General features: G+C 39.3%; 1 protein-coding gene across 1 annotated transcript in view; it reads left to right on the top strand.

Moving 5' to 3' along the window:
* Positions 1 to 21,106, top strand: part of MOB1B (MOB kinase activator 1B) — a 42,020-nt gene that overhangs the window by 13,592 nt on the left and 7,322 nt on the right. The window contains exons 2-4 of the mRNA XM_061992888.1: positions 8,646 to 8,812; positions 13,643 to 13,736; positions 19,821 to 19,954. Of these exons, the coding sequence (XP_061848872.1) occupies positions 8,646 to 8,812; positions 13,643 to 13,736; positions 19,821 to 19,954 (395 nt within the window). The remainder of the gene's footprint in view (positions 1 to 8,645; positions 8,813 to 13,642; positions 13,737 to 19,820; positions 19,955 to 21,106) is intronic.

The following is a 21,106-nucleotide window of genomic DNA, read 5'->3' as shown; positions in this document are numbered from 1 at the left end:
AACCCACAAATTTTGATTTTCTTTTCCAATTTTCCTCCCGATCCTATAAAGAGATGTGGGGAAGGGGAGTGAGTGAGTGGCTGCATGGTGCTTTGTTGCCAGCTCAGCTTGAACCATGACAAAAGCCAAAAGAAAATTGGACTGCATGTTGTAGCAAAGAAAAAGTGTGGGATGAGGAAGGATGGATAACGGTATTTCGCTGAAAAGAAATAAGTAGGATTTGGGGTTTTATCTGGATTTGTGTTTATCCTATGTCCAGAAACTGAAGGAGCTCTTATTTTAGGAATACCTTGTGTTGTATTGCCGTCATTGCCAATTCCATGTGCTGCAAGCCAAGGACATTGTTTTACATTCCCCTGATCTGTGATACTTCTTTTTTTCCACATGATGAAACTTTTATTCCTGTGTGCTGGTGGCTTTTTTCCTAAGTGTGGTGTTCAATATTTAAAAGTGGTATTTGAAACTAAGTTTTTTCCTTCCTTTCTCTTCTGGAAGGACTCTCTGTCCTTTGTAGAAAGTTGTTTTGTATCTGTTACCTTGAGATTTATTATGTATTTTAATACATTAATTTATTGTTAAACTGCTGAGCTTGAGGACCTGGAGCTTTTAGGGGGGGGAGGGAACCCCACTGCAGAGGAGGAAGTGGCTGCCATAGGGCAGCTTCATGTGCTCAGCAAAGCCTGCCCTCAAAATGCCCTGGGCCCAGCAAAGACCTGCAGCCGCAATGTCTGACCCACTGCTGGGCACCTGGCCAAGGCTCTCCCCATGAGTGGCAAAAGGAGAGCTCCCTTTCTTGCAACAGGAAGTCAGGCATCTGGCAGGACAGCTCAGTATAGGAAGCAATCCTGTTCTGGAGCGAGCAGGAGATGCTGGGGGAGTATGACAGAGTTAGCTTTGCGCAGAAGTGTCTGGAAGCTTAACTGTTACTTTGGCAGAATTGAGTACTTCCTGAAGATGCTCCACACAGCTTTACTAATAGCAGTGCTGCAGGAGGAGCATGCTGAAATCTGGAGAGAAGGAACTTGGCTCTGACTCCTTGCTTTACAAAGCATGTCACCCGCCTTTTGTAGCCTTGGTAACTGGCTACGGCTTGGACCAGCAATAGGTGAGTTAGTTGCACAAAGAAATTCCTTATGAAGTAGAGGCTTCTTGGTTACCAAGTGCAGTGTTAGCTTGAGGAAGAATAATTTCTTAGGCAGTCTTCCGTTCCCCCATTTTTAACTTGTATTTTTCTAGTTCCAGTGGCTCACTCTAGGTATAGCAGACAATTTAGGGTTTTTAAATATTTCAAAGTAGTTACACTGGCATCTGTATGCCATTTATAATTTATTTTCATTTATTTCATTATCATTTATTTTCAGTTGGTGTTTCCTACAAGAGAGTGTGAAAACAATATGTATTGTGTTTCTATAGGAATGACTGTGTGTCTCTGGCAATTTTTTAATCAGTGCAGCTGATTCTTCCTTAAAAGAACAAACAAGAAACTAAGCAAAACAAAAAGCCGGGGCCTGGAATTGCTTTCTAAGCACTGCCTTACCTTTTGAGAGAGCAACTATGTTGTGTAATGAGTTGGCAGCTCTTAACTCTTCCCCAGATGGGCTGCTTTGATTTGCTTAGTGATCTTGACAGAGCCTATATTTCTTCCACATAAAGAGAATTATACTTTTTACAGCTTAATGTTTGTAAAAGTTATTTTTCTTAGATGGGAGCACTCTTTAGAAACAGGTTGCTTTTATTAGTGCTCAGAATAATGCATTGAATAATTTACATGGACATTTTTCTATCTGAAGGTGATGGTTTCTTTATTTGTCCTTAGGCCTGCTGCATGGTGTTATGTCCAAGGAACATAAGGCTTGCTTCTTGAATTTTTATATTGGATTGATTAGAGAGAGGCTTATTTTAATTAATGTGAATTTGAATGGAAAATAATTGACTTTTTGCTGTTGTAAGAGCTAAAGAAAGTAATGCCTGGCTTGCACATCATCTTTCACAACAGCAATGTTGTGACTACTCAGTTTTATAAACAGAAATGCCAAAGTTATGTCTTTCATTGCAGATTTTGAACGTGTACAACTTGATTTTTGTCTGCTGTCCTGATGCTGAGATTGTCATGGGGAAAATGTGTTTGAATGCTGCAACTATTGATTTGATTTCCAAAAAGTAGCTTGAGCTTATATTTTAATTGCTGTGTTGACATATTGGCTGTTAGAAACTACATGAACATGCTCTGTTTCTGTTCTTAGCAGGATGTTATTCAAAGCCCCATATTATTGTTTGAAGGCTTGAAATGTTTGCTTTCCTGGAATTTGGCTCTTGCCTTAGTGTTTCTGTGTATCAGTGTTTAAGAGATGCAGTAGGAGAAAGGAGGCAAGGAGATACAGAAGTAAAACTTGGGGACTTGTTTTGGCAATGACTCATTGCCTCAGTTTCCCTGTGTCTGACAAGATACTAGTGTTGCCTACTTCAAAGATACTTTGTGAGGATTAATTATTGCATGCAGCAGCCTTTGAAGATGAAAAAGCAGGAGCTGAAATAGAAGTTTCCATGCACCAGGTACGTGTTCTGTGTACTGTCTTGAGTTCAGATTTTTCAGAATTTCTTTAGCACTTTGAAGGGCTTATGTCAGTTGGACTGTGGTGATGAACACTTTTGGGAGACACAGAGTGGTACAGTTATGCTTGCAAAGGTTAGTTATTTGCATATTCCCCCAAGAAACAGAAATATTGTATCCCATGGCCTCAGCGTTATATACTAATTAGAAGGATATAGGTGGCAGGTGTATCCTGAAAATGGTGCCACTTCAGCATTTTCTACTTATTTTTATTCAAGGAAAGTTTCTGTCCTTTCCAGTGTTTGATAAAACAGTCCACTGATGAAGCCTCACAGAATCTCAAGGGCTGGAAGGGACTTTGACAGATCATCTAGTTCAACCTCCCCAGCCAGACTTGATGAAATGATTTATGATATTGGCAGCATTTGAGCCTACAGGTAGCCTGAAACAGTGCTCTCTGTGCTTTCCTGGAAGCTGAATGTAAAATAAAATCCTAATGTCTTGTAAAACATGTCAGTTTGCACATGTTAGATGTGCAAATGATGTGCAAGGAGAAAAAAGGGTTTTCAGATTCTCAGGTCTTCTCCAGGGTGATGTCTCCCCTTCCCTTCTTCCATATTGCCAGTTGCACAGTAATCACATGCTTCACTGTGTTAGTATAAGATTCTGTAATGAATGGTTAGTGAATTATGGGATAGCTTGGTCTAGTTTTGTTCACTGAAGAGGAATTTGAGGAAGATTGGAGTACTGTTAGTATTTCAGTGGATTAGGCTGTGCTGTTGCAAACTGCATAGGTTGGCAGCCTGGGTAGAGGCAGGGTTTGGACTTCAGTCTTCATCCATGTGTTTGATTGTGAAGCGTGCTAGATTCAGGGCAAGATTTTTTGCTTTTCAGTTTGCGCTGTGTTAGGCACAGCAGCAGTCAAGAACTTGAGGTTAGTCCTGTGGTAAGTGGTAAGATCAAGCAGTGAAGTCTTTAGACATAAGGAGGCTAAACTTCTGTGGCTTAATTTGAATTTCACTGGATATGCAGCAGACTTGATAGAATTAATTAAAAAGCTCTGTTGAAAACTCCAGTGCACAAATAGTTGGTTGCAGGGAGGTCTAAGCCAGGCCAACCAAAGTGCTTCTCTTAGGAGGGCGAAGGTTTGAGTGGCTCTTTTCCTGCAGTTAACAAGAAGTGTATCAAGAGCTTAGGCTGGGTATTTAGCTGCTTTGATTGATCTGCCAGTGTGGTGCTGGAAGCTGCAGTGGGCTGTTGAGGCAGCTTGGTAAGTGTGCTGTAAGCAGGGTGCCTGAAAATTTTTCTTTTCTTCTAGAAACATCATCTTGCTAACCCAAGACAGATTAGCCTGCAGAATCTCCATCATTAAAACTCTCTCTGTCAGCAGATAACTAGATAAAATTACAACTTTGGAGAAAATGTTGTGTTCTTGCTTACAAGCAAGTTGTGACGTCTTTGTGAGGCCAAGCGGTGTGTGGGCTTCTGAGGGTGGGAAGCGCTGCCTGTGGCTCGGAGGTGTGGTTTCCTAGCCAGGCTTCCAGACGTGTCCCCTCTCACTGAGTCAATGGCTTTAAATGTGTTCCCTGATTTAGTGTTATGTCGAACTGCATCTGGTGCTGCTGTAGCTGTACTTACCTACAAAAATAGAAGGGTATAATTTGCCAGAAATGTTAGATGTGAGAGTGAAGGGAAAGAAACCTCCTTAGAATTGCCTTTTGAGAAGTTATTTTTTTCTTGGAAGACTAGAAATTGGCTGTGACATATAGTTGGGATGACTTGTTCCCCATTTCATGAACTTTATATGTCCAAGGAAAATGATATCTGCAGTGTGGCATTTCTGAGGATTTACCTGTCCTGTTTTACTTCTGCGTCAGTGTGATAGTTTGAAACGGAAGTAGTTTCTAAAGTTTGGAGACTTTTAACAGGGAAAGGCAGGTGCCGCCTACTACCTTGGAGCAATTCAAAATCTCAGGAGAAATGGTTCACAGAGCTAATTCTATTGTGGGATGTAGACGAAAATAGAATATCATATTTAATCAAGACATCTATTGTTGGTGTCCATGAGACAGAACTCTTTAAAGTTACTTTTTTCACTGAATGCTCAAGGAGTTGAGAAAATAGACCTGGAACAAGAAGACTTTCTAAATCTCTCACATGCAATAGATTGACATAATAGGGGGAAAAAAAAGGTTGGTTTTTTTTTCTTTAGGATTCATTCAGATCAGTGTTGGGAATCATAATGTAGGATATCAGGAATAAGATGCTGCTGTGGTCAGGGCTTAGGGAGGAAGCAGGATTACTTAGTAAGAGAACCATTTGAAGGGGTAATTAACTGACGGTGCTAAGGAATACAGAAATGAGGATGGTTTTTGGTTAAGTAATAGGAGAGCTTCTGAACAAATAAAATACTTGAAATAATGTTTACAGGAACGTTTACAACCAGACTTTCTAAGTGCAAATGTGTCCTAAAAGGACTTTGGCTTAGAGAAACTCTATGAGGTTGTCAAGTCCCTGAACTTTTGTTTGTATCAAGGAGTGTATGACTGTACATGCAGTTAACTGTCTTCCCATATGGTGAACTGCATAAATGCATGGAATTCTGATAATTTATTGCCAAGTTGGAGATATTTCCATAGCACGTGGTGACTATCAGCCTGCATTTATCCTAATGACTTTTCCTTTTGGATGCTTGCCTGCCTTTCGTATGAGACCATTTCCTGCTGTCTTAGGATAGCTGTGCTGCATTGGAGAAGTAGTGATCAGAGAGTGAGGCAAATATGGAATGGCTTATTTAGAGTAGTTGATGAGACCAAATCATAGTATATTTTGCCAGATTATGAGGGAAAAAAACCCTAGTTCTGGGAAGGGACTAGCGGGGTTTAAATGTTATGTAATGACTTCCCCATATATTGTGCATTCTCTGCTTCCTTGACCAGAGAAAATCTCTGCTGGGTATTTAACAGATCTGCAATGAGTTTGTTGTTTTGCAAGGTCATGCTCTGAAGTGGATACAGTGTGAATATCTACCCAGAGTTTTCTCAAAATGAACAATTTTATTTAGGGAATGCTTGTACTGTGCTTTCCGTGTGCTGTGTTCTTGAAACCTTGTCCCTTCTGTTGCCCTACTCTTTTTGCTTAAATCCAAACAGTTTCTTGGTTTAGACATTTCATAACGTTTCTCCAGTTACTATGCCAGCTCCCCCTGAACCAAGATTTTTCTGGTGAATCTGTGAGGTGCTGCCCTTTGTGATGTGAATCCTCTTGGTAAGTGTCTCTACAGAACTTTTCTGATCACACTTGGGGAGCTCCATGCACCCAGCAGTAAAATAGTAGATTTTTGCCTCGGGCACTTGCACCAGACCAGTTACAGCAGTGAAGGTTTTATTATATGAAAATGATAGCATTGCAAAGAGAAGCTGATATACGTTAGGTTTGAAACATAGTGAAAGGAAGACTTATATTTTAGGAACTGAGGTATAAGTAGAAGGGCGAGGAATCTCTCATTTTCTTTATTTATGATGAACGAATGGCCTGAGTGGTGGGAGTCTGTGTGGTCCTTCAGTTTGCTTTTCCTGAAAGTATTGATTTTCTTCATCGTCTAGTAATGATGGAGTACGAACAAAATCTTGTGAGCAGGTGTGGTGCTTGTGTACCATGTGCCCTTTTTCTTCTCCTTAGACCGGCCCATGTGGAAAGATAGCAATACTAGTCTCTCTTGTTCTTCAGTTGTTATGACTATTACCTTGCATCAGCCACGTCCATGTAGCCATACACCCAAGTGACTGCCAGATGTTTTAAGCTGTGTTGCTATGATGGCTGTAAAGTGGATATGCTCCTGAAGAGAAAAACTTGAGTCTCCTAAATAAAAAGTTGAAAGATGTAGGGTTTTGTTTGGTGAGTTTTTTCCAGTTGCTTTTTTTTTTAATCCAGAGTTGGTTTGAACCTGGCCTGGCAACAAATGCAGGTGACTGCAGGGCTGGGAGGTGAAGGCAACTCCCTGAGCCACAAAAGCTGCTTGTTCCCACTGGGAGGCAATTATTTTAAGATTTGAATCTGGTATACTTGCTTAGGGTGAAATACAAATCTTGGGGTGCATGTTAGAAGTGTCCTGTAACAGAGCAATAAGTTTCCTTTGCATACTTTTAGCTCTTCATTGCATTTAGTAGCCAGCTGCATTAGTATTGTGCTGGTGTCTGTGTGAACATACGTGCCCTCTTCAACTATACCATCCCACGATCCCTGTTAGTCCAGCCTGCTGCTTCTTTGTGAGGGCTGGAAACAGGATTAATGCAGAGGCCTACAGGAGGGGGAGAATGCTGGTGCTCCTTTGTAGAAAGGGAGAGTCAGAGTAGGACTGGGACTGTGTAAATCTCTAATCATCCAAATTCAATACCCAGTATTGTTTAATGCCCAAAGGTACACCTTGCAAATATGATGTTACCTACTCAAAATATTTTAGATAACTCATTATTTATCTCCACTTTCATGTTTTCCTCTGCCATTGCTCTCGCTCAGGTCTAAACTGAGACTCTATGAACTCAGTTTTGGCACATGTTTGGGAAATCATTCTCTGTCACCTGTCCTTATATGTTTTGGAAAGAACAATTTTTATTCTTTGGTGCACATTGTGCCTCTGTTGGTGTCTGGGATCATTTGAAATGAGTGACCTTTTGTGTTAATTTTCTGTCGTTGACTCAAGTGTGATGTGGTGTTTCTTAGAGTGTCTCTGTGTGACAGTGTAGCTACTCTTGCATTGCCTCAGAGATAAGCTATATAACCCTTGCCTGTTTAAACATGCAGTTTAAATATTTAGTGAGCTGGAGAGAACCCTTATGCCTCACTGACAGAAGTTTCTGTTTGATCCTATAGAGAGATGGTGAAAATTTGGCAGTGTATTTTATATGAAGAAATGAGAACTAGATAATATTTTTAATTAAAAACCGTCTCTCTGGGTTTCACATCTTTATACTTTCTTGTATTGGAATTCAAAGTTTTCGTTTTCTGACAAATTTTTTCTCATCTCATACATTAAACTATTCACAAATACCGGCTTATTTGACAGTTTTCTGCAAATATTTGATTTTATGCATCATGTCTCTGACACGTTAGGGGTTAATGTGCCATTCAGGCTCACAGCCATCATTTGGAATAGAAAAAAAGCCTATACATTTATAAGTCAGTCCATGTTTTCCCAACAAAATAATAAGTAAGAAAATGCTTATATGAAAGTTGTCAGAATTCTCATCCATATTGCCTAACTGGTAGACTGAAGGGTCTGTATGCTGTGAAGCCAGGGTAAAATGAGGTGGAAAGTTTGTGGAAAATGTGAAATTGTATCAGTCTTCGGCTTAAGTGTTGACCTATTTTTAAGCAACTGTATCTTAAAAACTAAGTTCCTAAACAATATCAGATAGTGTAGGAGTTATTTTATGTTGTTAGCTAAGATAATATTTTGAATCAGCTAGGCCTGCAGAAAGTATACTGTCATTAAATAACAGCAGCTTGTTTTTGAGGAATTAATAGTAACTACTTAACATGTCATACCTGATTAGAAAAGGCAGGGGTCTGAACAGACTGTCTCTGCCTTCTTACTACACCCGCACAGGTGTGATATCATTTAATGTCTCATGAAGGTGGATGTTAGAAAAAGAGCATCTGCTTTTCTGTTACATATATAGTATCTTTAATTACCATGACAAGCTTCCTGACTGTTCAGAGTCATAAAGGTTTTTGTTTGGCTGGACTGTCCTTGATACATGACTGTCCAAATTCTGGGGAAGGATATGTTGTTGGTATCTTGCCCATGATCCAATTTGCTGAGAGAGGGAAGGATGTCTGAGCAGTCTCAGTTGTTCATCTGGCTTTACAATTGTGAAGGGAGGGTAATGGAGAATCATTTATTGTTCAAAACAACAGGCCAAAGCACCTGTTGCTTTTGTGTCTTATTTTTTGTTAAATATTTTTATATTGAAAAATATGTGAGTGGGGAAAGTATTTAATATTAATTCTGTGCTTGTATGACTTACCCACTCCTTTCTTTTTTCCCTTCCTGTTCCACAAGTTCTCTAAATCTTTTCTCTCCCTTTTGCAGCGGTAGTCGCTCTTCCAAAACCTTCAAACCAAAGAAGAATATTCCAGAGGGATCTCACCAGTACGAGCTGCTAAAACATGCCGAAGCCACTCTTGGAAGTGGTAATCTCCGGATGGCTGTTATGCTTCCAGAGGGTGAAGATTTAAATGAATGGGTTGCAGTTAACAGTAAGTTGGCTAACATGTTTTCAGAAAGAGTGTATCAATTATGGGCTGACTTTTGTGGGGGGACAACCATGACCCTTTTCTAGTGGGGCAGATTCTTCTGTTCTTTGTGCACCACTCTGCTGCAGTTAGGAGAGGTGAATGTCATCTCATTTAGGGCTGACAAATGCAGAGCATCTCACTGAGACAAAAGCTCCTTAATATACTTGTGCCAAAAATATGTTCTGTTGACAGAATAATTCCAGTTCTTAGTGGTTGAAGTCTGAGCACTTGATCACAAACCAGTGCTGAAGCAGAAATGTCTTTGCTGCTTTTAGCAAGTAGCCTGTCAGTGCCATCTTATTATGTTTAATCTCTCTCTCTTTCAGTGAGGGTTGTTACTCAATAGTATAGTCAAGCCTCTACATGCTAAGGATTAAAACCTTAATTTAATTACGTGTGAAGGCCAAGTCTAAAAGATGGGAAACACTACAGTTACGTGTGTGGCCTGTCTTACCTTTTGCCTGTAACAAACTCACAGAGCAGTCTTTGCTATTTTCCTAAAGTTAATTCCTTCTTTTTGTTTCTACCAAGTTGTGAGCCTTTGCTCTGGTAAGTTTCTGATGTCAGTATTTGAACTTCCGCTATAGCTCTTTGTCCTGACTCTGTCCTTTCATACTAGGTCAGGCCAAAACAATGATGCCCAAATTAGCGTTTTTTGATTGCTTGGCCATGTTTCCTTCTCCCCTCTGATGCATGAATTTGCTGCCTGACTTCAGCTCTTAAAGAATGGATTAACACAAGTCCTGTCGTGCTCTGTAGTCTGTGCAAAGTTCTGACTGCTCCAAGTTCTGTATTTCCTTGTCTTTTGTGTCTTTGGTTTGGCATGCTTCTGTGATTGTATGGTATTGATTGTGCACTGCAGTGCAGTGTAAATTATGCACAAAATAAAAGTCTTCTATTTGTTTCTGTGGTTCTATTTCCTCCTGCTCTTTGAGGTGTTTGGGAAGTGAAACTGTCATACTGACTCCAGCCTTCTGAGTCTTAATTAGCCACACAATCTTCTGGTATGTGACTTGCCACTGGTTCCAGGGAATGTTGAAATTGCTGATGCCATTCTTTGTAAGTTTGTTCTCACTGTATTGCAAAACTGCTTAGAAAAAAAGCCAGCCCATTTTTATGAGTAAGCATTACTAAAGATGCTTCATATATTGCTGGCACACTTCCCTTTTGGTGGTTCCTTCACTCCATGTCTCTTCTTTCCTGTGTGGTAATGGTTTTTCCTTGCCCAAATGACTTAACTGCTAAATTAGCTGGGTGGCAAAAGGCAGTGATGCATGTGACAAAAGAGTGGAAGCTGCCTTTGGGTAGTGGCTGCCTTCTGTAGTGAAATGGTCCTCTTTCATGCTTCCTGCAGCCAAATGGGCTTTTCATGATTTTTTTTTTTTTTCATTTAGAAAGAATTCGCTGATCATTTGCTCCCTTAATTTACAGCGTCCCTCTAACATACCTAGTACCAGTTAATGGTAGCTGTGAGCCTCTTATGTTGATTGAGATATGTAATAAGGAAATGAAATGTGTGACAATGTCATTGGGTTTGCATTTCACAATAGTGACAGCATAAGAGTAAATGTGTTCTGTTCTTCTTGCTCAATTCTTAGCTTTTGTGATGTCTTCTGGTAATGAATTGATGTACACTCATACGTTTCAAATATTTTTGAGAATAAAAAGAGCTGAGAAGCATATAATCAGTTTGAGTTTCAGTTGAAATCTCGTTTTTTTTTTAAATACTAAAAAATAATTTCAGAAGCACATGTTGTCTATATCTTTGTAATGGAACATCAGACAGTGTGCACTTCTTTGAGTAGATAAGCACTAGTAGAAAATAAGACCTTGAAATTTAAGAACAGTGAGTAAAAAGAGGAAGTGAAAATATACAGAGACAAGTGTACAGCTTTACACATGTTGGAAAGGAGTTTCTTGCATTTTTCTTGTCAAACGCTGCTGACCTTGTGTGTCTCATGGCCTTTTGAGACTTGCAAGTGTGGGCTTCACAATAATCAGTCATCTCATTGAAGTCTGTGTGGGTTTTTTGAACATGCTTGCCTTGAAGCAAACATTGGGCTGTGGTTTCTATTGGGAGGAGGGAATGGAAACTTAATTAACAGTTCTTGTGTACACTTAAGAAGCAAGGGCTGTATATAACCAGTCCTTTTTGCCTTCAGTATTAACTGCCTCCTCCTCCCACTGAAACAAGCTTTAGAGTCCTCCCGGTGCTCTGGAATGTTTATCAATCCTACTCAGTGTTGTTTAACTGTTTTTCTTCTTTTGCTGTGCGGCTGGGAAAAGAAACAAACTAGATTTTGTTGGTGGAGATGGGCTGTGCTGTGTGCATGCCATAGCAGTTCTTATTTGCTTCACTTTTTTGATACCTGGGGAGTTGTATGTCACAGTTGAAGCTCGTATTCTGCATCTGCTGAAGAGCAGCTGTAACTTGCTGTCATGATGTTCATGTAATCTTTTGATGTTTATTCTCTGGAAAAATCAGCAATGGGAGCTGCAGTAGTTAACCCTCCCTTTCCTTCAGCCATCGCTTATTTTCACAGTATGTAGTATCTACTAGTGCATACATTTAGGATGTCAATATCCATTTCATTACAGCAAAACCGTATCTCCCTCTAATGGAGTTAAGCAAAGAATACAAACTTAGGTAGGCTACCAAGTAATGTGCTGCCATATCTTCAGACTATTCAGTGTCATAGGTGGTAAATCGTTTTTTAAAACTTGGGTTTTTAAACTCATTTACAACAAGACAAACATATCAAACTACTGCAGAGACTGGCCACAGGAAAACTTTCTCTTTTGGCTCAGGATGAGGAGCTTGATTTGTTACCTGAACACCAAGGTGGAGAACACAGGACTATTTGATGACATGATTCGACTGCCAGTGCTGATAAGTGTTTTTATTCCTTCTTATTCCTGAAGTCTGTCTCAATAAAGAAACAATTTGTGACTGGCACATTGAATTGCAGACATAACACAAGTAGCACAGAAGTAACCTAAGTTTTAAGTGGTGCTGAGCCCTGACAAACTGTGCACTGGTTTTGTGTCCCGGGACTAGCTCTGCAGACATAATTCATAAATGAAGTTGATAGCTGTAAAGGCTTCTCTTGTCCAAGGTGGTCAACGCTCTTAGCAGTAGAAGCCACGTAACGTGGACTGGGCAGCAGGGCGTTAAATCTGTTTGTATGTTATATATGTTTTTTTCAGGTTAAGGGTATGCTGGTGGACCAGTTAGATTTGCAAAACACTGTAGCTAAATAGAAGGATTTGAACTCTACCACACTTGACTTGGGGTTTTAAATGATTGCCAATTTTCATCCTTGAATAAAAATGTCTCAATAAGGACACCAAAGCTGGGACCACAAATCTTAAGTATCTGTATGCATATATTACTTAGGTTCAACCAGAAGTAGAATTTACAGTACCTGTTGCAGGGTAAGGAGATGAGAATATGTAGTAAAGCTGTTATTTCTGGAATCACATAATGCATTTAGTTAGTCTTAAGGATTTAACCCAGCCTACCTAAAATTTCATTTCCTAGTGCTTAATGGTCACCTTTCCATTTTTACTTATGCCATCCACTGTCTGAAAGACATTTTGAAAAGATGAACTTCTCTCTTGATACCTAGGTAGCATACTGTGCTCCTCACTAGATGCAAGGGGAGGCCATTTGTTGAGAGGAGATCAAGGGGATTTTATAAACTGATTCTGGTGACCACAGTTCCTGAGAACAGAACCTACTATTCAGTTACTGAAGAAGAGCTTTGCTTTCAAAGAATTCAAAGTAATCAAGGACCCATTTAAAGCAGTAAAAACCATAGGAATATTTAGATATGCTAATTTTGGGTCTTTTATTTCAGTAGTTCTGCTGTAGATCATTAAAAAAGGTCTTGACTAAGAGAACTGCTTTTCCAAAAATGTAACAAAACTTAAACAATAATCTCTCCAGAACAAACTTAAACAGTTTAGTCCACAATGTTTCCTCATTATAAATACTGATTTGTGGTGGTAAATTGATAATCTAAGGAACACAAGTTCCTTGTCACTATAACTATGTTGCAGCTTCTTTACCTGCCTCCCATATGTGTAGTCTTTTACCATAACATAAAAATAGAAGGTACATTTAGATAGGATATAGGGAGGAAATTCTTCCCTGTGCAGGTGGTGAGTGGGACAAGTTGCCCAGAGAGACAGTGGCTGCCCCATCCCTGGAAGTATTTGAGGTCAAGGTGGATGGGACTTGGAGCAACCTGGTCTAGTGAAAGGTGTCCCTGCCCATGACAGCAAGTTGGAATGAGAAGAGCTTGAAGGTCTCTTCCAACCCAGACTAGTCTGGGATTCTATTACATGTTCTTTTTAAAGACTGTCTTTTGGAATACCAGGCCTGTGGGAAGTCAGTGTTGCCTGATGAGCAGTAACTCTCTCTAGTTGGAAATTCTACATGGAAAATATTTATTCCAAACCTGCCATTAGCATTTGGGGTTCTAATAAAATACACCAAACTTTCAGACAGGAAATAACTGTGCTTTATCTTTTAACTTCCTTCTTTCAAATGAAGATTTTCCCTGCAGTGAACAAGTGAATAGTTATTGCTAGAGGCCGTTCTAGAAAGTTGGTGGTTGCATTCTGCATCTCCTTTATAATGCAGCTTAAAAAGCAGTAACAATGAAGGTTTTTCACAAAAAATACTCCAGGACCTTCTGGCAGTGTGCACTTTCTAGTTAAGGCTGCAGGAAGCTTGTATTGCTGTTAGACTGAAGAGTGTTAATGGATGGTTTAAATGCTTTACAGCTGTCGACTTCTTCAACCAGATCAATATGCTTTATGGGACCATTACGGACTTCTGCACAGAGGAGAGCTGCCCTGTGATGTCTGCTGGCCCCAAGTAAGATTATTTTTTTTTTTTACACATTGGTGAGAGTATGTAATTTTGGAGTTGACTTTGCATTTGAAAACTTGATTAGATCAGTTGAGTGCCAAAGAGAAGGTAACTTCTGTGGGTGGAAAGGATAGCTTCTCTTGCTACCTGTGGAGGGAGAAAAAAATTGAAGTGGGGAGAAGTGGTTAGTTTGTGGGGTTTTTTTTAGTGGGGTTTTGTTTTAGAGGTTGTTTTGTTTTTCTGCTCTATCCTGGGGAGGTAAACTAATTGTTAGAATTATTTCTTTTACACAAAAAAGCCTTTCTTTTAGATGTTTCAGTAGATATTCTAGAAACAGTAGGTATTCTATAAATAAACTTGGCTACAGTTTCCAGTAGTTGCGATAAGAATCCTGTACTCTGTCTCTCATTCAAGTTTCACTTCTTAGATTATTCCTTATGCTTTTGTACAGAGATCCAATGTTTGTGTTTTTTCTCCAGCTGCTTTCCTCTTTTCCAAAGAGGAAAATATGTGCATTTCTAAGCAAGTACTAAGGGAGGGCACCGCATCCTTTCCAATTAATGTAAAAATCTTAAATAAAAATGAAGAAAATTAGTCTTCTCCTCCACTTCCTCTTCCTTTGTCATGACATATGTAATGCCAGCCAGTGTGGTGGAGAGCTGAGGACATGCAAAAGTATGCTGCAGAGAGTGCAAGGCGGAGAGGGCAGGAGCTCTGTAAGGTGAAAGCAGCCAAATGGACCAAGAAAAGCTTTAGTGCTACATTCTTAAACTAAAAATGGATGCTGCTGGATGCCACAATCAGTGTGGGCAGGCAGACCTGCTGCTGCAAAGTAGGGAGGGGTGAAACTAGAAAAGGAATAGAAGTTCACCATTATGCAAAAGAACTTTGAGATAAGCCTCTACAATAACGCATCTCATTGTCTGTGTTGTGCTTTGGTATGCCAAACAGACTCACAGTTATTTTATAAGAGCATGAAAATATTTCTTTGCTTTATTGTTAGTCTACTGAGAAGCAGTTATTTGGGAGTGGAGGTTAATTATTCCAGACTTAGCTGTCTGGTTGCCAAATGAAACAATTTATTTCTCTCCAAAGAGACTGATAACCATTGACAGAAATATATGTCGTACTGAAGAAGTTATGAAGCAGGGTAGAAAAGATGTACTAGAGGCTAGAAGACACATTCTACCAAGGCTTTAATTGAGTGATAAGGTCTGTAGGATTTGTAGAGCATTCCCCAAACTCTGCAGCCCCCCCCACCTGTGCTCAGAGATGAGGTTTGTGAAAGAATCAGTGTGTGCATGTGAGGGACCAAGGCCTGGCAGGCACAGCCATGAGTCATTTGTAAGGCTGGCAGTGATGGCAGTCGAGCACATACAGTGTTCTTTAGCTTGAGTGAATATGACTTGCTTTCACTTAAAAGGTGGCCTGTGAATTTTTTTTCAGGGAATTGATTGTCACCATGAAATCACTGATATTTACAGATTTCTTTTTTTTTCCATTTCTTCTCTGTTTCATGTTCTCTTCTGGCTCAAGCTGTATTAGTTGAAGAGACACTGAGTCTCAGCCTGAAAAACAAATGAGCGCCTAAGGTTGCTATCTGCTCACATCCGTGGTTGGGCTGCCATCAGTATTGCATCCTCATCTGTTTCTAAAAAAAGAATATGAGATATCTGAAACAACTTAGATACAGTCATTTGAAACAAGTTAGACAACTGTAGCAAAAGCAGCAAGCACTCTATGGCTCTGAAGTCTGATTTTTGCATTCCCACTGGAAAAATGTTTATGGTTGATATATTAAAAAGTTGTAAGGGGTTGATGCATACTTAGGTAACTGTTGGAACTCATGGTGGCTCAGTCACAATTTTCATAGAACAACTGACAAACTTGTAGCAGTCTATGGAAAAATTAAACCAAATGTGAGAGGGTAATCAGAGCAGAATTGTGATGTTTCCTGTATCCACTGCCTGGTACTAGCGTTTTGTTTTTAAAACTCCTTTATAAGGAAAAAAAAGAAAGACTCTGGGCACTGGACAGGTCCCCTAGGTTTATGTCAGTTTTCTGTGTTCCATTTTTGATAAATATCAATATTTGATAAAAAATACTGGTTCTTTTTGATGGTGATGTTAACAGAAGGACTTAGCTGAGGCAGATGATTTTTTGTGTGCAGTGGGATTTAATTTTTTTCTGAACTTATCTTTGTTGGAAGGATTGCTGACTTAGTTCATATCAGGATATTAGTTAAGGATTGACGTAAAGATCAAGAACATACTTCCCTCTCCTGCTGTACAGCTCATTGTCTAACAATTTGAAAAAAAGTATTGGTTTAATTTGTTCCAAAACATATGATGACTTAAAGTAATGTTCTGTTGTTTTTACTTCAGCAAAGACCAACCATTTCTTAGCTGAGCAGATCCTAGTTGGTTGTCACTTCTTGCTAGTGTAACAGGCATGATAATAAGTTAAGAACCTGCATAGAAATAGTATGTTATTAACTGGGTGAGGAGAATTGTCAAAAAGGAGGGACACAAAGGAAGGACATGGCTGCTGCATTTTTCAAAGCTGGATGTCTGAACTGGGCCTCTAAACTCCATAGCGCTTGTGTGAGTGCACTAAGCACATTCTCAATGGCAGTGAGATCCTTCTGATTTCCCTGAGGTGAGTTGGTCTTTAGGGCGTTTGTCTTTGTGTGTTCAAATTGAAATAGCTGGGCACTCCAAAGTGGACAGCTCATATAAATCCTACATGGATTTATAATATGGTGTCATCACATGTTTGTACGCTGCCTTCTGCCCATGCTCAGCAGCAGAAAAAAACCCAAACAAACATGTAATTATGTCCTTGAAATATGCCATGTCTCTTAACAATATCAGTCCTTTTGCCTTTTTGTGACACTCCACTCTGCAGCTGTGTCACGTGATGACTGAGGGACAAAACAGAGAAGTATTTTTCAGCAATTTTGATGTAATATAGTTTTGCTGAGATTTAGAGGTGACAATGCCAAATACATGTCTGAGACTGTTTTAAAAGACATTACTGAGCCACTGTGCTTTATTGCTGTTGGACAAGGTAGCCGTTTTAGTCAAGTTGGTTTTTTTGTTTGTGTGGGGTTTCTTGGATTTTGGTGTTTTTAGGCTATGTACGTGTAGTTGTGCAGTAGACGATCTGGTCCTATGATTGTTTATACTTTGCTTCTCAGGCTAGAGAATATCGCTTAGTTGGGCTTTCTGTTTACAGATGGCAAATAATTTGTGTTTATTAGTATGAGAGAATTCTATCAGAGTTGTTTGGGTTTCTTAGCTTTTCCTCTGCACTTGCTGAAGAGAGCTGTGGATTTCTTACTCTATCCTTCCTATATTGTTTTGCTGTTAAACCTCTACTAAACTGCAGAGGTTTCTAAAAATGTGTTTTCTGCAAAGGAACTGCCTCTCATGATAAGGTCATTTGTTTCTATTGCCAGAGCTGAAGGTGTTTGCTCACAAGCTTTGGCTAGAGAAATGATTTTGCCCTTCATTTTCTGTAGAAGTTCAAATGATCCTAATATGTGGGCATTTTTTGTGTGTGTTTGGTTTTCCTGTTTTGTTTAAGAAGTTGGGCTAGGATTCTTGATTTGTTTTCAGTGATGTATTTAGTTTTGTAGGAAGAGTTCATTTTCCCCTCTCTTGCAAACCCCAAGCATTTTGACATGTCAGTTTGTTGTCTTAGGCTATCTCCAGACTGAACTTGGAACCTCACCTAAGTGTTGGTATTTGTCCTATGTTAATACCACATCAGTCTCAATATTCGAGTAATACCGGATGGTGAGGAATACTGATTTTTCAGAAATCCAGACACATGGTAGTCCATTCAGTATGTATGGAGTTTTTGCATGTGTTTTGAGATACAATTTTGAAATGCTTTCAGACCTTCTGATTTGTTGTGATTACAAAAATGGCATCTTCTTATAGCATTGTGAGCAGCATGCTCGTAATCACTCAGACATTTGTTGTGAACATGTTCTCCCAGTAACTGTTCTGACAAAGCTACATTTGTTAAACAAAATGAGGAGCCAGATATATCAGATACAGTTAAACTTTGCATAAACTGATGTGTATGATCTTTAAAATAGAAGACCTTTCCCCAGCATCTGTATAATACTAGTTGGAGACAGCAAGGGAAAGTTTCAACAGTGGTTGCTGCAGCCCAGGCATTGTGGTATGCTACTACTGGGCTAAGATATAACAATCAAATTGAGCACACTCCATGAAATTATGAAATATTAATAACACCTATATTAATAACATCAAGGAATAATACTGACATTATTTATAATTCTTTTTTAAAAGAAAAAGAACCAAACTTGTAGATAAAGTGGGTATGTTTCCTGTGAAGCTGAGCTGACATCACTGTCCTTGTATGATTTGGTTGGTTTATTTGAAATGCTGTATTTTTAAAAGAGGAGGGAGGGAGGATTTCAGAGCTGCAGAGCTCAGCAGTCCTTTTGGTTTCTGACCTGGCAGTAGGCTGGTCCCACAGATAGCTGTTCTGCAGCAGCGCTGGTTGGCTGAGCAAGGCTGGCTGATTTAAACACAAGGTGGGAGACGATACTGTGCTGGGATCTAAAAGAGAGGGCTATGTCTAGCTCTGTGCTGATGGGAAGAAACTGCTCAGATGTTACAGACTGACAAAGAATATTAAGATGTGTGTATTTGTACTCAGCAAGACAGAAACACTGTGATTTACTTGAAAGCCGGTCTTGTCAGACCGTAATGTTAGGCGTGTTTAGTTTTTTAAGCTGTGTGTACCCAAGATTAACCGTCTTATTCTGTGTCTGGACCTGAATGAATAACGTTCCCCAAGCCAGTAAAAATTTCTGTTCCCTTCTAATTTCTTTCTGTCCAGTTGTGCATGAAATATATGCTGTTTAATACATTTTCCTTTGATTTTTAAATTCCTGAAGTGAAAGTGATTACTGTAAAGTGAATGATGCTGGAATCTCCTTGTTAAACGAGCTACCTAAGATGTCAATGTTACTAGCTCTGTGAATGGAAAAGGATAAAAAGAGCACACATTCTGCTGTTCTGTAGTGATGTTGGTGACCTATAAACTTGTATTGCCTTACCTAATTGAATCTGAAAGACAGTGACTGGCCTGCAACTATCAAATGAGTTAGTGGTCTAACTTGAAACAGATTTTTCTGAATCTTTGTGAACTGCATGGTAGCATTAGGACTGTCTGAGAGAAACCTTTTCTAAGGATTGTTCAGTCTAGAACCTTTATTTTTAACTGCCATCTGAAAGGCGCTTTATACTGCTACCAGTTTTGTAATAATATTTCTTGGCATTAGCCTACCTCAGAGTTTCTTTCATCTCATACAATTTTAATTTGGGATCTCTGGCAACAGTCAGTGTAGTCTGGCACTCAGTTATGCAAAACCTTTTAGATTTTCAAAGGTAGAGAAATTGTATAAATTTTCTGCGTCTGATGTGACTGGCAGGCAGCTGTTACAAATGTTGAGCATTGCCAGTTGCTTTGCAGTTCTCTACCAGTGGAGGTGAAGAGGGCTGATGGGGGTGAAATTTCACAGAGGAAATCAGTCAATTACCTCCACCAATTTGAGCCTTGGACCTCAGCTTTTATTTATGTGAGAATCTCATTTAACTTCTTGGTGTTTCAACTTAACAGGCTGAAATGTTTTTTCTTTTGGAAGGGATAAAAAAGTAAGTTTTAAAAATAGTAGCTTATGGCCTTTCAGGGTTTGGAAACCAACTGATCGGTTTTTGAGTGCCTTTGGAGGTACAGGGATGTGGGATTGACTGCAGGCAGCCCATGTGCTTTTCGGCAGGAGCATTGCAACTGATTTGTACTGTGAAGGATGATGTTTCCAAAGGTCTTCACAGATTGAAGAAGAGAGTCAGATGAAGCAGGATTGTAGTGGGGAGATGTAAGCAGCTGCTGATGACTCGAGAGCATTTGGACCTTAGTTTCAAGGGAGGGCTATGGGAGGATGTGGGAGTAAAGGGAGTGGAGCAGGAAGAGCAGCCTTCCAGGCCTTGATATGAATGATTCAATTGTGTTAAGAAACGTCTTCTTGTTGTTGTCCCAACCCAGATACGAGTACCACTGGGCAGATGGGACAAACATAAAGAAACCAATTAAGTGCTCTGCACCAAAGTACATTGATTACCTGATGACTTGGGTCCAGGATCAGCTGGATGATGAAACGCTATTTCCTTCTAAAATAGGTAAAGTAAATGAGTAAAATTTAACAATATATGTGGATTACAGTTGCCAAGTCTTGTAGCATTAAAAGATCTCCTAAATGACTGATAAGGACAACTTTAAAAGGTTACATCATATATATATATATATATATGTATAAAAGCACTTTTATCTCCTAAGATGCTTTTTATGTGGTAATACATGAATTCTGATTGAAGTGTTAATAATCCTAATAAACATTTATCACAGTTTTGAATGTGGGAAGTAGAGTTTATATTGAATAACTGTTGACCAAAAATGATTTTTAAAAACCATTTTGAACAGCAGGTCATTTCTTTAGAAATAAGAGAGAAGGTCTCAAACTGTTAAAATCAGTAATTGGTACAAACTGGCAGCTTTTTGATGCAGGAAGGATGTTTGGTTTTCATAAGGAACTTTTCCTAGGCCTTACCTCCAAAGAAGCTGAATTACATCTTTGATCTTAATGAGTTTTCTTTTGCAGTGAAGGTGAAAGATTTTTTTTTTTTTTGAAAGAAGTTTCCTTCAGAAAAGCAGGAGGAAAATAATGAACCATCACCAGTTTGGAAATGATAGCAAGAGGAAAACCCTGCTTCTAGAAGCAGGAAGGACTATTTGTTCTAAAGCTGCTAATTGGCAGGTTTCCAGCACACTACTACTCATAGGCTTATGAACTGCCATAGAAAAAAAGGAGTTCTCTTAATTGCTTTTATTTTGTGACTAACTTCTGAAGCATTTGACACATTTTCAGTAAGTCTCTTCAGAGAAACAAGGCCACCTGTCAGAATGAAGTGGCATTTGTTTTGACTTACAGTTAAGCAGATAGGCAGAGAAGGCTGGTTAGTTTGGAGAGAAGTGACAAGAAGTGAAATCTTCCTTGCTCAGGGATGTGAGCATGGTTTCTTCACATACTATGGCATTCAGGGTGAGGTTCAGAGCTAGGGTAGAGGCCCACTAATAGGGATGATACTAAATAGTTAATATTAAAGTTATATTCAGAGGACTACATCAGGGCTTGATGATTCTTTGACTGCAGCATATACTTTGCTGAACGCTTTTTTTTTTCTTTTAATAAGATATATTTTTGAAAGGTAGCAATTTGGAAAGAGACTTAAAGACACAATGAATAACCAACTAAATATGAACTTCCCGTGTGC

Source organism: Colius striatus, chromosome 3 (assembly GCF_028858725.1).
Source record: "Colius striatus isolate bColStr4 chromosome 3, bColStr4.1.hap1, whole genome shotgun sequence".
Classification (NCBI taxonomy): domain Eukaryota; kingdom Metazoa; phylum Chordata; class Aves; order Coliiformes; family Coliidae; genus Colius; species Colius striatus.
This window is presented reverse-complemented; position numbering and strand designations above follow the sequence as displayed.